The sequence below is a fragment of the Filicampus tigris genome, chromosome 20, assembly GCF_054856515.1.
Source record: "Filicampus tigris isolate MCC_2025a chromosome 20, RoL_Ftig_1.0, whole genome shotgun sequence".
In the NCBI taxonomy this organism is placed as follows: Eukaryota; Metazoa; Chordata; class Actinopteri; order Syngnathiformes; family Syngnathidae; genus Filicampus; species Filicampus tigris.
Genome location: NC_141236.1, coordinates 9,596,111 through 9,611,610, shown reverse-complemented (window position 1 = coordinate 9,611,610; position 15,500 = coordinate 9,596,111). Strand labels below are relative to the sequence as shown.

At 42.1% G+C, this 15,500-nt stretch overlaps 1 protein-coding gene across 14 annotated transcripts in view; it reads left to right on the top strand.

Annotated features, from left to right (window-relative positions):
* Window positions 1-15,500, top strand: part of LOC147128220 (MAM domain-containing glycosylphosphatidylinositol anchor protein 2) — a 178,373-nt gene that overhangs the window by 15,458 nt on the left and 147,415 nt on the right. For 10 of the 14 annotated variants that reach the window (XR_015083825.1, XR_015083824.1, XR_015083831.1 and 7 more), the window contains 3 exons: window positions 4,530-4,709; window positions 5,433-5,523; window positions 14,716-15,461. Coding sequence is in view for 1 of the 14 variants with exons in the window: in XM_086018589.1 (XP_085874715.1) it covers window positions 15,389-15,461 (73 nt within the window). In the remaining 13 variants the exon portion in view is untranslated. Of the gene's footprint in view, window positions 1-4,529; window positions 4,710-4,730; window positions 4,885-5,432; window positions 5,524-14,715; window positions 15,462-15,500 lie in introns of those variants that run through there. The other 4 variants (XR_015083826.1, XR_015083823.1, XR_015083828.1 and 1 more) reach the window with 4 other exon arrangements.

Here is a 15,500-nt window from a genome sequence, read left to right as displayed (position 1 = left end):
CTTTTACTTGCCTTTACTACTACGTTATCTCAACAGCTCGCTAATAGAAGTCCTTGCCCGTATTGGAAAGATATTCATCATGCGGCTTTGGCTAAGATGATGCAGTAATGCATTTTGGACAGAGCAATTTCCCCCTGCAAACCCACCAACAGCAATTTGTCCCACCTTTTATACTCATTTGTTTGTTTTTTCCTCTCTCTAAAAGGTCCATAGAGTTCACACTGCCTGTAATAAATGCTTGTCTCTCGGGGTCAACATTCCAAAAGGAGAGCAATATTATTTGTTACTAGCGGGACTAGCGGGACTAACTACCGGTAACTAAGTGACTGAATAACTAAGGAGCTACTTGCTTGCTACACAGCTAACTATTCAACTCATTCACAAAATAAAACAGAACCTTTGTTCTTATTTTTTGTGTGTAATCCTGCTAACTATATACATGAGACAATGGTAGCTACATAACTAACAAGCTACCTAGCTATGATAAAAATATCATTTGTTTTTTTTTTGTTAATAGTGTGTTGTTAATTGTGTAATCCTGGTAACTAACTCCACAACCGATGAGACAATTACTAGCTAAGTAGCTAAAAGCAAATAACTGTCTAACTTAAGTCACTAACAGATTAAGAAGATAGCTAACTAACTAACTAGAGAGCCAACAGCTAACAACCAAGCTAACTAACTATTTAACTCACTCTCGAAATCAAAATCAAAATCAAAACTAGTTCACAAAAGAAATGCAAACCCCAAAAATCCCAATAAAAAACAAACTTGAAATTCTTGGTTTACGACAGTCCTGACACAACGGTTTTTGGGACTACGAATAATATGCAATATTATTATTATTATTCAAATGATTATTTTTGGGCCACGAAGTGTTTTCATACAAATATTTACAGTCATTATGACTTGAATTTGTTTTATTTTAACGTAATATCGTAGGACCGGAATTTTGTCGCAAAGGAGGACCCCTGGTGCATAACATGGGTTGCGTCCGAGGCCTTCGAGTATAACCCCAAGAGTGCCTCATCTTTCCTGTCTATTTGAGACAATGCCTCGCTAAGGCTTGAGCTTAACAAGCATTTTGTTTAGATCGATGCTTTTTCCTGCGCTCCCCCGAGACCGTCCACTGCAAATCCTCTTCGGTGAAGGTTGTAGTACCTCCTCTTTATTGTTGGTATCTAACACGCATCCCATTCATCAGGGAGCGTTTTCGCAGAGGCGTCTTGCTTGATCGCCAGACCGATCGCCGGCATCACCTTTGCCTCCAACGCAACCATGCTTGTAGGGCTACCTAGCGTCGGCGTAAGAGAGAGCGCTGAGAGGCTAATTTGGTTTATAAGGAATATTCTTGTTAATAATTGACTCCCACCGGGGGAGTGTGGGGTGGAGGAAGATGAGTTCTTACATGATAAGACTACGAATGAGCTTTTAATCTGATAGGATAATGGGGTGAATTTAGAGGACGCTTCCCCTGACAGGTGAGACTTAGTTTAGCCAGTTACGGTAAATGTATAAGTGATGCAAGATTGACAGTTAGTCATTGACGCGTTAATTCTACAATAGGTTATTGTGGCAGTACAACGCCACTGCTTCACCTCTTCATTACGACAGTGCAGTCCTAATTGATTTGTTGGCCACTAGGGAGCAGTAGAAACAAGTGGCTAACACGTGACATACTACCACTTTTAAATCAATTTCTTTGAATACAACTCCATAATGTTCAAACATTGAGACTATCTGTGACACAACAGCTGTCCATTAAATTCAGTGAAGCAGGCGAATGTCAAGCGTAGGTCTTACCAGAGCACCATCGCTTGGCTGGTTGCTTCCTAGCAAAGGGTGTCCTTGTTCCTTGTTCTTCATGAGTAAAAGGCCGAGGAATAAGTGGTTCTTGCCGGTGTGGGTGCTTAAGTGTACGTATTTAAATCTTATTTTAATCTTAAAGCCTGTGATGTTATTAGTCATTGCTAATGAATTGCTCAAACCCATCAAACAGCTTCACATTTGATTATAGCACTAGGAGGCCATTATTCAGGCGTCAGTAAAACACAGTAATTGAAAAGTTCTTTTCCGGTATTAACCATTGACTTCATCTTTGCGTTAATGCACCGCTTGACCTTTAGAGAAAGTGAAAAGTCAAGAATATTTTGTGTTTTTCTCTACTTTGCAGCTTGCACATTTGTGACGGCCGAGGTTTTTGATGTTGTACTAAACCCCTGTAATTGTGCCATTATTGGCCTTGCTCTGTGCATTGGGAGTACAAAAGGCTCTTCCACCAAAGTATTCCCACACATTTGGAAGCAAACAATCAGCCAAAATGTCTCGCTAAAATGCACAATTTAACCAACCCTCAAATCGATCCATCCCCTGCTTAGAGTAATCAATATACACCATTCAGATTGTCAAGGTTCATTTAATATATTTGTTGAGTTAATAATCTGATTAAAAAAATCCCTTCCTCCATTTTTCTTTTCAGTTTTGGATGCTTGAACAAACCATGAGTCAATCGGATCCAGGAACATGATTGCTGTTCCTGAGAAATTAACATTATCAAAAAAAAAAAAAAAACAGAAAAGTGTGAGGAATGTTCTCTACATGTAAAGTACCTTGTTTGTATTATATGTATGTAAAATTTACATGGTTGTACAAATAATGCATTGCATTTTGATCACAATTCGGAGAACTCACCAAGTTGTTACCATTGTAAGAAATCCACTACATGTTATTTTTGTTTAAAAAGTCAGACCAAATACATGGACTACTGGATGTACAGCGTTTTGACAAAATTACGTAATAAACTGTTGTTATAATGAAAAAAAGGGCTAAACTCCTCCAGCCTTGGATTGATTAACTCATTGATCGGGTTGTATAAACGTATGACAAGCGACCTGATTATTTGCAGGCAAACTAAAACCGTCTACATAGCAAGGGGAACGGTTACACAAGCCCCGCAGTTGTGCTCCAGTGCGGCTGAAATGCAAGAGGCTCATTAGGCCCACGGTTCCCCGATGAGACGTTTTAATTACAAGCTAGAGGTACTCGCCTTGCATTCCAAGGCGTGTTAGCGTTGTAGCAGAAGCTCTCTGTCATGTCACCATGTGGGTCAGTGAAAGTTTGTCTCAAAGCACTAAAGACAATGCGCTGGTATTGTCAAGTTTCTTGTCCAGTGAACCCTCACGATTCATTAGTGTGAGGGACTAATCCCTGATGCCAATAACGAAAAATTGGTTATAATTGCCGATATAAATAGTTTAAACCTTAAAGGCTTCCTTATACTCCCGCGGGCGACGTCCGCCAGCACGCCACTGCGGCAATGCTGAGCGCGGTTTTAGCCTTTATATCCCTTTATACGCCCACACGCGTTGTTTTGAAAATGTGTTGCACTTTCACTCCAAGTCGGCGGGCGTCGCTACAGTTGATACCGATGAGGCGGATTTTCCTCTGCCTTTTATGGCCAATTCCGTATTTACTACCAAGCAACGGTCAAAAAGACAGCGACAACAATGGGTATCGTGCCTGCTACAACAAAGGGACCTAGATGACTTGACGATGCATTTAATTGTATTGCGAAAACGATCTGGAAGGCGGCTCCTCTCCTCCGTGGCAACATATAAAGCCGGGGGAAACGAGGGAGTGCGCGCGGCGTCCTATACGCAGCAACAATATGTGACGTGTGCGCGGCACGTGTTGCAGACATGTCGCACAGCACAATGCGTCAGTCACGTAATGCAATGCAGCATCACACAAATGAGACAACAAAGTACGACAGCGGTGAAATGACGTCATTCACCGAACGTCCTTCAGTGACGTGAAAATGCAATCCCCCACAGTTAGAATCTGGCCTTATTGATGGCTAATTGCACTTTAAGTTCCTCCCGTCAGTCTTCCAATCTAATCAAGCGGAAAATTAATATTTCAAACTGGTATTTTTTCGGCTCTCTGTTCGCATGATAATGAGAGAGGCGTAGCTGATGTGCTCTTTAATTACCGCCGTCCCCGGCTTCTTTGTGCCACTTCACGGAAGCAAATTAGTGCACAGCTATTGTAGTTTTCACATATAGAATCATATACGTAAAATTCATAGAAATGTGTCGTGTGACCTTGTTGTCTCGTGTGTATTTGGCGCATGCTGTGAACAAAACACAAATGCGAATGCTAATCTGTGCTTCAAACAACAATGCATTGTGTTGGTTGATGCACAGAAATGTATTATAAAGCTACGAGTCTGATTAGTGTTTCCGTTTGGCGGCTCTTCGCCCATCCCAAGTTATGGGTGGACAAATTTTGTATGATGGCGGGATTATGTAAATTTGCCATATTGTGAAATCACATTCTGGCAAAATTAGAATGTTTCAGATAAATTTGTTATTTTCATTGCAGTGGTCCGTAGCATAGCATCCCTCCCCCAACTCTCCTTCATAGGAGTCCTGGGCTCACAATTAACAATTACAATGAAATTAAAATGAACAATTAAAAAGTACATTTTGTCATGTTTTCGTTCTGACACACTGCAACTTGCACCATAGATTGCTGACAAGTGGGACCTCCTCCTCCCTATCCATCCCCCCCTTTCCCTTGGAAATGGACATTCAATCACACCAGAGAGCAAGAAGTGCAATTAGCTGCTGGAGGAGCAACACAGCAGTGACATATGATCAAGATGGAGACGGTGTGGAGGAGGCGGATGAACGTATGAGCAAATGAAGGTGCTGCATGGAAAAGGAGGGTCAATACCCAAAAGAGTCATTATGGCCCATCTTGACTATCCGTTCACAACAGCCTTGCCACCCACGCCGCGGCACTTTTAATTAGCCCCCATGCATTACGGCGTCCTCTCTTGCACTTTGCAAGTTTCGGACAACGGCCCTGCAGGGGCATGCGGTAAGCTGAGGGATGCCGGGTGGGCGGGTAAGGTGGGATGTTGGAGCGTGGTCTGGAATGCGTGTGCGGCTCACCTTGAAGTCAGCGTGGAGAGGTTTTCGTACGCAGCCACACGGATAATGAGCAGCTGGAGTTTTGGTGATTTCCTGTGAGGGCGACATAAAGAGGAATCAGCAGTCTTCAGGACTCATTATCTCGCTGCTGCTGTCACTGCATTAAAAGTAGCGGTCACTAAACCTCTCACCACCAACTACCCCAACACCCCCCCAAAAAAACAAAAAAAAAAAACACCCTGACAAGCAAAAGCAAACATACGTCCACGTTTTTATTTGCACGACAACCTCAGTAATTTCAAGGTTGGGGCCTGACAATAAAGACATGACATGTTTCGCTTTTGGTTCAAATTCACATGATCAATAAATATTCCAAAAAGTACACAGTTGAAAGTCATGTGCCAACCGCACAGTAAACTCAAGAATAAAAGCTGAAACTGCGAATATGAACGTGTGATGGTCCTGTCTGACCCAAGGTTTGCATCCCACTCACAGGTCCGTAATGGATGTGCTCAGCGGATCCGGTCGGGATGGAGGTTTGGCACGCTGAATTAATCATGGAGATGGCGAGGAAGAGCGATGACAGGTTAGCACGAGTCATGGATATGCTCACCTGAGTGGGCCAAGCTGAATGTCCGCAAGTATATGTATGACTTACACAATCGTACGGAATACTGTATCACAAACTTAAAAATCTGCCAATATATAAAATGTGAATATTGATGAAGCTTTCACTGTATTTTGAGGTACTGGCATTACTGCAAACGTTAATAATTCACACACACACACACACACAAAGTATGAATACATTTGTATAATGTATGATAATATGAAGGTTAGACTTGAATTCAACACTCAAGGACCATTTAGTAGATTTCTCCCCGGATTTCTGGACTTGCTCTCAAGGCCTTTTTGTCAGAACTCCGCGCAGTATCCCATTATCACAATTTCTGCTTTAGGGCCGATATTTTTTATCGTAAGCAATGACCTGTTGTTTCAAATTGAAAAAAAAAAAAAAGGTACAAAATCAAGTCAACAAGCACTTAAAGTACAAGGGACAGTGACGTTTATGCGATGAAATGTACATTATGTGAAAAATTCTTGTGGTATGAATTTTTAGCCTAGACCACACACAAAAAATCCACATAAAGGGAAAATGGTAGCATGAAGTTAGCCTCAGGGTGAAACCATGCTAGAGCAGCGCGCTACGCTTTCAAACAATCTCAAGAAGCTGAACCAGGGCGGGAGAAAGCCAACGATAGCTGTGAACTCGTTGTTCAGCGTGACACGCTACTTTTCACTTATATTGTACCCAGGTGCAGTGAAAAAAACATTTCTTGACAATGGAGCGGCCTTGAAGGCAATGCTTTGACACTAATGCCTCACGAACTTGATTCTTGTATAATGTTTTGAATGCGGTTGTTGAATACACTTATGATAGGAAACGCAGCATCACAAAATGGAGGGACAATACTCAGACAATGAAGGCCGCAATGTTGCTGCCATTTTGACTTAGTGACTTCAGATCTTTCACTAGTAACCTATACCGTATGTTAGTGTAAAAGTCCAAGCATTCGCAATGGCTACCCATCGCAGGAGGGTCCAAAACTAAAACTGTTCTGCAGACATCCAATGACTGTACAAATTAAAAATATTGAATATCCTTAAAGCGCAGGTGTCAAAACTCCTGTCCTCGAGGGCCGGTATCCTGCATCTTTTAGATGTTTCCCTCCCCCAACACACCTGATTCCGATGATCGGGATCGTTCAGGCTCCTGCAAAGCTTGCCGATAAGATGATGTGCATTATAGTATTGCAAGCCATTACGATAAAATAATATTGATAACATAGCTTTTGTGTTGTTACTGTATCTTGAGATACATGGCCGGTTTACGCTTTTAAATCTCTCATGTCGAAGTCCTCCTTAAAATGTGTTCCTCATCAGTAGCCTCTCCTCTTTAATCCCACGCAACGAGCGCCGCACTGGTCGCTCCGCTAGGACGACATATGCTAATATGTCCCCAGCTACATGAATGGAAATCAGGCCGCGGCGAGAGAAAATGCAGTTTCGGGGGGGATGGCACACTGTGCCACAGCAAAACTCCAAACAGACACAGATAAGAACACGTCAAATTTGATCAGCGATGAATTATGCATCAGGCCACTTATAGGGAGTTCAGGCTTTCATCTCTTCATCTGTCTCTGTAATCACACACTGCTGTTTTTTTTTTTTTTTTCATTTAAATGAATCATGTGCCTACTTGAGGGGGAATAAGTCCCATTCTCAGGCAAAGTGATCCAGACAAGTCGTTTTAGAATCCGTTCCTCCGTCACATTTCCCATCACAGCTCACACTGGAAGGTGGAGCTTTTCCCAGCGGACTTCAAGTGAGAGGCCAGGCTTGGACTGATTATGTGCGTGAACATGAAAGAAAATTTAGAGTTTTCAGTAAAACGAATGCACCTTTTTTGTAAACAGCAGACAATTTATCCATTCATCCGTCCATTTTCCAAACCAGTCCTAAACAAATGGCATGCTCATGTTCTCGTGGACATCAAAGACCCAGTTTTTGGTTAGCCTAACGTACATGTTGTGTGCATCGAAGACACATTGCTGTGTTTTTTCATCATCCATTTGTGGACCTCAAATACGATAGTTAACAACGATCCTAGCCCACTTTGTTTCATCATGACCTTTCACCATTCCTGTTTTTGTCAACATTAAAGCAGTCTTTTTCCACTTGACTTAAAAAACATCAAAGACCTTTTTGTTTTAAATGACCGACAGTGTTTTTGAAAATACTGAAAGTTATTCTTTTTTATATCCATCAAACGAAGGCGATTTCACTATTCCACAAACCGAACAGGCTTGTTTGCACAAATAATAAGACAAAAATCTTTAGTGGTCCTAAGGTTCATGTTTTTATAAACATTGCAAGCAGCTTATAATGTTCAATGAAACAAACGCACAGTTTGAGAACCATCAAAACAAACAGACTTGAGTGAGCCGTCTGCTTATGTACAGGCAGCCTTATTCTAGCTTGTATCATAGCTCGGCTTTGATGGAGGGTTTAATCTCCGCCGTGTGCTCTTTACACAGTGTGTCAGACAAATTACTGTCCTTTCTCCATGTCAAAGCTCACAAGTAGTTCCCTTGTCATCGCTACCTGCTTTTTTGGGGCAACGGGCTGCCTAAAGGATTACGCTGCGGCTGCTTGACGGGAGGTACAAGATCGATACGTGACTAATGCAATCGGTCTTCCCCGTCTGAACCACGTGAGCACGACAGTGTTTTTTTTTTTTTCCGGGGTCTTTGCCACCACCTCCTGCTATCCCGTGCGGAAACTCCTTGCAATCTGATGCGCCTGATATTCGGTCCCATCACTCAGCGCAAATGTCGGTTTCTGTGGTGGTTCAGGCTTCTTGTCAGTAACCATTCAGAGTGCGCAGTCATCCATCTGCAAGTCGAGCTCATTAAAACAGACGGCAGTGTGAGGGGATTTTCAACAAAGGAAAATGTCTAAAATGACCTTAAAATTGCAAAAAAATGGCAGACTTGCTGTGTCTTTTCATTCATGACATCCTGAAACCTTTTTTTTTTTTCCCCCTCATGATATTCATACCAAGTCATTTTCATGTTAAGTGAAAAGGACTTAGGGGCTGAATTTTCAAAACATTGTGGTGGTCTCTCATGAGCCAAATATTTGGTTTAGCCCATCGGTAGGCAAAATGCGACCCCATACACTCACATTTCCGCCAACAACGCAAGACTTCGGTGTGGGAACTACTTAAGCCCGACAGACAAGCTTGTGTGCTTTTTAATGAAGTCTTTAATCAGCCCGCGACGTGACCATCTATTTATTAAGCAGTGCTGCTGGTATTTCCCAATGTTCATTGGCATCCGAACATCTTTTCAGCAGTGCTGAGGGCAGCAAATTGAACCGGTGTTAAAACACGCACGCACGCACACACACACTCGCACACACACATGCAGTACATACACCTCCATTCCGCTTGCCTATGCTCTCATGAGACACACTCGTCATCATTTCAACACTCAACCCCTCCGACGGCTTAAACTAGCTAACATTCTCATAAAAAGATGCAAGAAAGCCCACAAAATTGCTGTAAAGTGATGATGAGTAATTTGTGCCTTTCATGACAGTTTCATCCACTTTCTCACCTGAGCTGCGGTCATTTTGTCAATTCTTGTCAAACTGCTCAAGATGGCTGCTCTGTTCAACAACAGAACAATTTTACCTCTTATACTCTGCCTATATGTTACTTTTTATTTGGTTTTAATTTACTTGTGCTTCTTTCTGCTGTCTTATTTTTCATTTACTTTCACTTACGTACCCCTTTCCACCATTTCCACCCCCCCAAAAGTTCCTGTTTTTCCTCACAGGATTCTGACATTTTTCTCCTAAGATGACCACTTTTTCCTCACAAAACTATTCCACTAACTATTAATTGGGAAAGTATGCGTTGAGCCTCAGAAAATGTTGACTTTTATCCCAAAGATTCTGGATATTTTCTCCAAGAAATATCTTTTCCCCTCCTAAATTGCCAAATGTATTCTCTAAGACTACCACGTTATTTCCTCATAAGATGACAACTTGTAAAATTCTGTATTTATTTCTTTTTCCGTGACAATAGTACTATGTCCTTGGAGCAAAATGAACTTATTCTTGTTGTCTTTTTTTCTTTTTTTCCCCATTGTAGCTTTGCAGTCTTTTCACTGACTTCCTTGGTTATTTCCCATTGTTCTGAGTACGGGTTGAGCATTTTTTTTTTTTTTTAATGCAATCTAGTACTCTCTGACTTCATGTTAATATAAAGAGAGAGCCAAGAATGATAAGTATGTTTGTGTCGCACGTCAGGGGAGAAAATGACACGGTAATAACAGCCGCGATTCTTTCTTTTCATGTGTTGTGAGGTGATTACAATTCCGCTCCATCGGCCCAGTGGAAAAGCAGCTGTGTAAATCAAATCCGCCGCCTTATGATGGCAAGAGAGACGGCAACAATTTTTGTAGCATGATATGCAATATTCATTGCGCATCAATAATTCATTTGTTTTCTCACAAGTCGGCCTAAAGTGATTGTGGCCCTATTTCATTTGGCCATGTATCCAGTGGTTAGATGCCGAGCGCAGTTTGGATATCTTTCCATGTTACACACTTACATGTGTCTGCGGGTTTGTGGCCTGGTGTCGTTTTCTCCAACTTTTATTGAGACAAATGCAGAAATTCAAATTCAAAATTAAATGGCACAGATATACTTCCATACAAGTGCCTTTCCCAAACAACCAATTAGCAACATCTGCTCGTACCCTCGCTCAGGTACAAACAATGATTACCTCTGGCCTTCTGGAGAGCGCCTCGTGTGTAATTTGGCGCCCATCCGAATCTGTTGAAAAGTTAACTCGCGCATGAGCGTTTCCTCTCAAAATGGTGGCAGTGCAAGTTGGGATGTGCACTCCCCTCACCCGAAAATGTATGAACACACACGGGCTGACACAAGGCTCATTTTTGTCATCTTTTCCAGAGCGATAATTACATTCTCAGGCGCAGAGCAGTACACGGGGAATGTCTGCGTGGCCCGATTGTGCTCACTTGGGCCAAGATATTAAAGTAGCCCTTTTCTCCTTTTAAGGAGGCATAGCTAATCTTTGCTGGATTAATCGAATGGAATAGAATAAGCCTAAATGGACAGTAGCAGGCAGCACACTGGAATAACGATAACAAACACTCAGAAGTATCTATGTCCACAAGAGACTGAGAAGAATGAGCGTACTGTACATAAATAATAAATGTGCCGACCTGTAAATTAATAAATAGATATCCAAACATAAGAACATACAGTCCTGGACATACTATAGAGCAGCATTGTATGGATAAAAAATAAAATATTTGCGATATAGTGACAATTACACAAATATCTTAACTGAGTAAAATACAATTCTACACAATGGACACTTTTCATCACAAAAACGTATTACAGCAATTAAAATTTGTCACAGGTAAGAGTAGAATCCAAACCAGTAGACCAGACCACTGTACTGTAGTTGTTGACAGTTCAAGAGAAAAGCATGCAAGTAGAAACACAGTTCAATAATAAGTGCAGACCAAGAGTCTCTGTAGACTTGGAAAGGATTCCGGGTCCTGGACATGAAATGTCAATCCATCGTCCATCCGTCTATGTGTACTGTAAGTAGAGTTGAGATGCAATAAAACTTAAAATATTACATTCACAGACGGTCAACACAACACGGTCTGTAAATTTGTGGAAAGTCTCACAAAATGTATAAAATTCATTAGAGATTTCCCACTTGGAATGTGAACTTTTATTCAAAATCGGACAAAATGAAGGTGAGGACTATCCTCTGAACAAGCAGTTTTGTGGAGCCGCCTAAGTGGTGGCGCACAGCTTAATTAGCGCGGTGCGTCGACTCTATGCTGTCTCACCAAAACGGCCGTGACAGAATCAATCGGACGAGTTGGGTGGAATCAGCGGGGGAGCGGCGGTGATCGATAAGGCCGATAGAAGGTTCCAATGGTGGAAGAATGGATGGACCGCCGTGCGTGTTAATCGATGGTAACGTAAATGGTAAATGCCTGATTACAGTATAGACACCTGGATGAATTCATCGCAAATTTTAATCAGATCGGAGCTTTGGGACTCAACTAAAGGGGCATCATATCTATTTTTTTTTAACCCTGAATTGCAACATGACTCGTGTGTTCCTGCAAGAGATTCGCCCCTAAATGCCACATTCCCATGTTTCACGTCATACCGAGCACCTCATCAGCCCGCATAAAAACCGAGCAAAATGTCACACTTCGTATTGTTCATAAAGCCTCTTGTTGAAGCTACTCAGTGACACTGTGCTCATGCCGGGGGCCTCTTAATTGTGACCTTTTAATAAAGGCGGCCCAGTTAACGCAATACAGCTCGGATATGAGAGGTTTGAATTCCAGCAAGGATTTAGTTGATGATGGTGATAGGGAGACAAATCTTCATACAGTAGCTTAAACTCCTGGAGCAATTGTGGGAGATTTCGTTACTAGAATGACAGCTGCTATTGTTCCTCTGCAGTTAGGTGCAGGATCTGGTGGGCCACTGCCTCGCTTGAGCCCAATGCTTCGTCTGGAACAGTGAAGAAAGGAAAAGTAATTCACTTCAACCAGATCTGAACCACATTTTTCAGCGTTCCTCTTTGTCCGCCTCTACGCATGAAACACCTGAAAATCGCTGAAATGCTTTTTGTAATTCTTCTTAGTCAATAACTAAAGGTAAAAATGTCCAAAATGATATTTTTTCTGTCAGCCCGATATTTACCTTTATATACTGACAATATCTACTGATGAAAATAAGAATAAAAGAAAAACCGCCTCTCTGTGGCTCCACTCACGTATGGTTATGCTAACTCTTGTTAGCTTAGTATAGATGAAACCGCAAGTGAAAAACAGACTATTTTTAACTTAATCGACCACCCCATTGTTAATATTTGCAGCTTCAAAACACGCATAGTAAAATCACTTGAGCTTGCCGACAATGAAATTAATTAGCACCACCCCGAGATAAAACAAAAACGAGTTACGAGCCGAAAATAAAATGCCGACGCCGCCTCGCGCCATTCAAGGGCACCGATGTCCGGCGTAAAACGGACGGCGGGACAAGATTAGTACATCAGACTTTAATGGAAAATTTCTAATGGGCTGCTTTAAATGTCGGCTGCATGGAAATGATTATTCTTTTTTCCGAGTTCTGAAGCCAGGTTGCCAATGAGGCAATGACACTGTGAATGCAAGAACTCCAAAGCCAAAACAAAGACCAATCATCTTGGATCATCGCCCTGCCATGTGCGCACATCTAACGTTTGAGGGTTATGTATGAAACATTGAGTGATTAAGAGGTTTTCTTAGAAAACGTGTTGCTAGGAAACAGCTACTCTAAGGTCCGGCCACTGATAATGCATAGTGCACACACTTGAGTGTAACGGTGGAGTGCAAAAAAAATAAATACATCAGTAAATAGTAGTTTTGAAACAAACAAGATTCATTCATTTATTTTAGTTCAGTTCATGGTCACCTACCAATACTTACCTTTTGAAGAGCTTTAGCCATGACTGAAACTTCACTACTGTTTGTTATCGCCGGTATAAAGTGATCATAAATGCAGTGGAGTGCAGTGGAAAATGTCTCTCCATGCAGTTCTCTCATCAATGTCAATTTGTTTCATTTAGATTTGGAAATGCGTACAGAATGACTTTGCGTTCTGTACCCATTCTTGTAACATTTATCAATGCACTGTTATATCATCATTATCCATTTCAAAATAACATTTCAAGTACCATCAACTGCTTATTTTTTCTATAATGGACAAACCCAGTAGAATTTGCAATTTAATGACAATGGCTTTACTGTTTTTCGCGTGCCCCAAATGTTCAGTAAAAAGTCTTCGTTTAGAAGTTGTCATATAATCAGGCCTATTTGCACTTGCTGTATTTGGGGAATTTAATCACACCTATACAGTATATTTACTTTATTTAGCACAAAAGCTCCACAAGACCTATCTTCAGTGCAAATATTTCTAGTGAGGTTTATTTGTGTCTGAGTCTTAGGCACAGATGGCTACCTAACCCAAACCCTGTCTTACTATAAGACATTCACTTCAAGCCATTGCTTCTCTACTGTTGTTACCCTGCAACCTGCATTTTCCTGTTGTTGCCAAATTGCAACCAACTTTTAAGCTGAGCGATGATTGGTCGTTACTTGAGCAACTGTGATGTATTTTCAGTTGACAGCAAGTGGCAAAATGGCTTCCCCTTGAGATGATAATAATAACGGGTGGATTTTGCTGCTGAATTCACATTTCTCAAATGCAAAATTCATCAGAATGCCTAGTTGGGTTGCATTGAACATATTATTAGAAATAATTTTTTCACTTGACCTCATCTTTAACCAAAGGCGCTGAGCAAATGTAGTAGACCTGTCGTACACTGTCATAAAGAATGAGAAAAGAGCATCCAGCAACACAAAATGCTTTAAAGTGGTCTGTTTCAATTTGACTGAGGTATGACATTTCGAATGCGTGATCACTTGGAACAAAAAGTCAGTTACGGCTGTACTTACTTTTATTTGATGATTTTGTCTTTATGTAATGTATGTACATTATGAAAACAATCAAGACAAGTAATATTGAATGAAAATTGCACAATAGTTGTGAAATATATATTAGGAAAAAATATAATTCGGAAAAATAAGGACATGACAAAAATAATCCTGTCATTCACCTAAAGCAGGAGTGTCAAACTCATTTTTGCCACGGGCCACATCATATTTACAGTGTCCCTCAGATGGCCGTTACGACCGTGAACCCATATAAATGTTCGATCGATGTGATGTCAAAACAAGTCAACACACATGATTTGGGCTCACGGGCCACATAAAATGATGTCGCGGGTGGAATCTGGCCCCTGGGCCTTGAGTTTGACGCCTGTGACCTAAAGTCATCTGGGTGCATGGATGGACGAAAATATTCTGAAAATGTTTTAAAAATTCCAAAATATAGGAGGTCCTCAGTTAATGACAGCAGCCACAGGAAAAAAAGAATCAACAATATATACTATTATAATATTTTTCTTTAATATAAACATTAAAAATTCAGATGAGAGCATTTGTTAAAAATGACACATCCCTCTCTCTCTCTCTCTCTCTCTCTCTCTCTCTCCCTCATCCACCCATCACATCTTCCTCCTCCGTCCTCCTCCTCCCAGCCCCTAACAGCTGCGTCTCTCCAGCCTTCCCTGACGCCGACTCTCCCATACTGATGAGCCCGGGGAGCCGCGCACCTCCTCCTGACGTCGCCTCCTTTCCCTCACACCGGCTTGCGCAACAACAGTGACCGAGCGAGCTGTGGAAGCGCAGCACCCCCGCACCCCCAGCAGCCTCGCGCTCTCGCCGGCTTCTCTGCACTCCAACGCGGACTTTCGGCGCCGATCCGTCCGAGAGGCGGGGGATGCGAGCGTCGCCGCTACCGCTGCTGCCGCCGCTACCGCCGCTACCGCCGCCCGACCAGTCTTGCATCGGCATCATTATCTCCGCGTGGATTTGGCAACTGTGAGCACATCTGGACCTCTAGGAGGAGATATGCCCAACTCGAACGCGCCACTGCCCGCCTGCAGTCCTCCTCCTCTGCACAGTCCCTCGGGCTCCCTCGCTACCTGCCCGGAGGCGCCGATGCAAGCTTGCTGAAGAAGAAGGAAAAAAAAAAAAAAAAAAAAAAGGCCCACAATCGACACTTCTCCAACCTTTTTTTCTTTTTCTCTCTTTTTTTTTTTTTTTTTTAGTGGGACGGAATTCAAAGCCTTACTCGACGCACAGATTGATTGCTTCTCCTTTGGATCATGCAGAGATTATTACCACGGTGAAGGAGAGAGAAAATAAAGGATGGATCCGGTTATGTGCGTCGTGGGGCTACTGGCGCTGCTCGTGGAGGGCATCCGTTGCCAAGGAGTGTACGGTGAGTGAGTGACATGCATGTACATGACCTTGCAAAAAT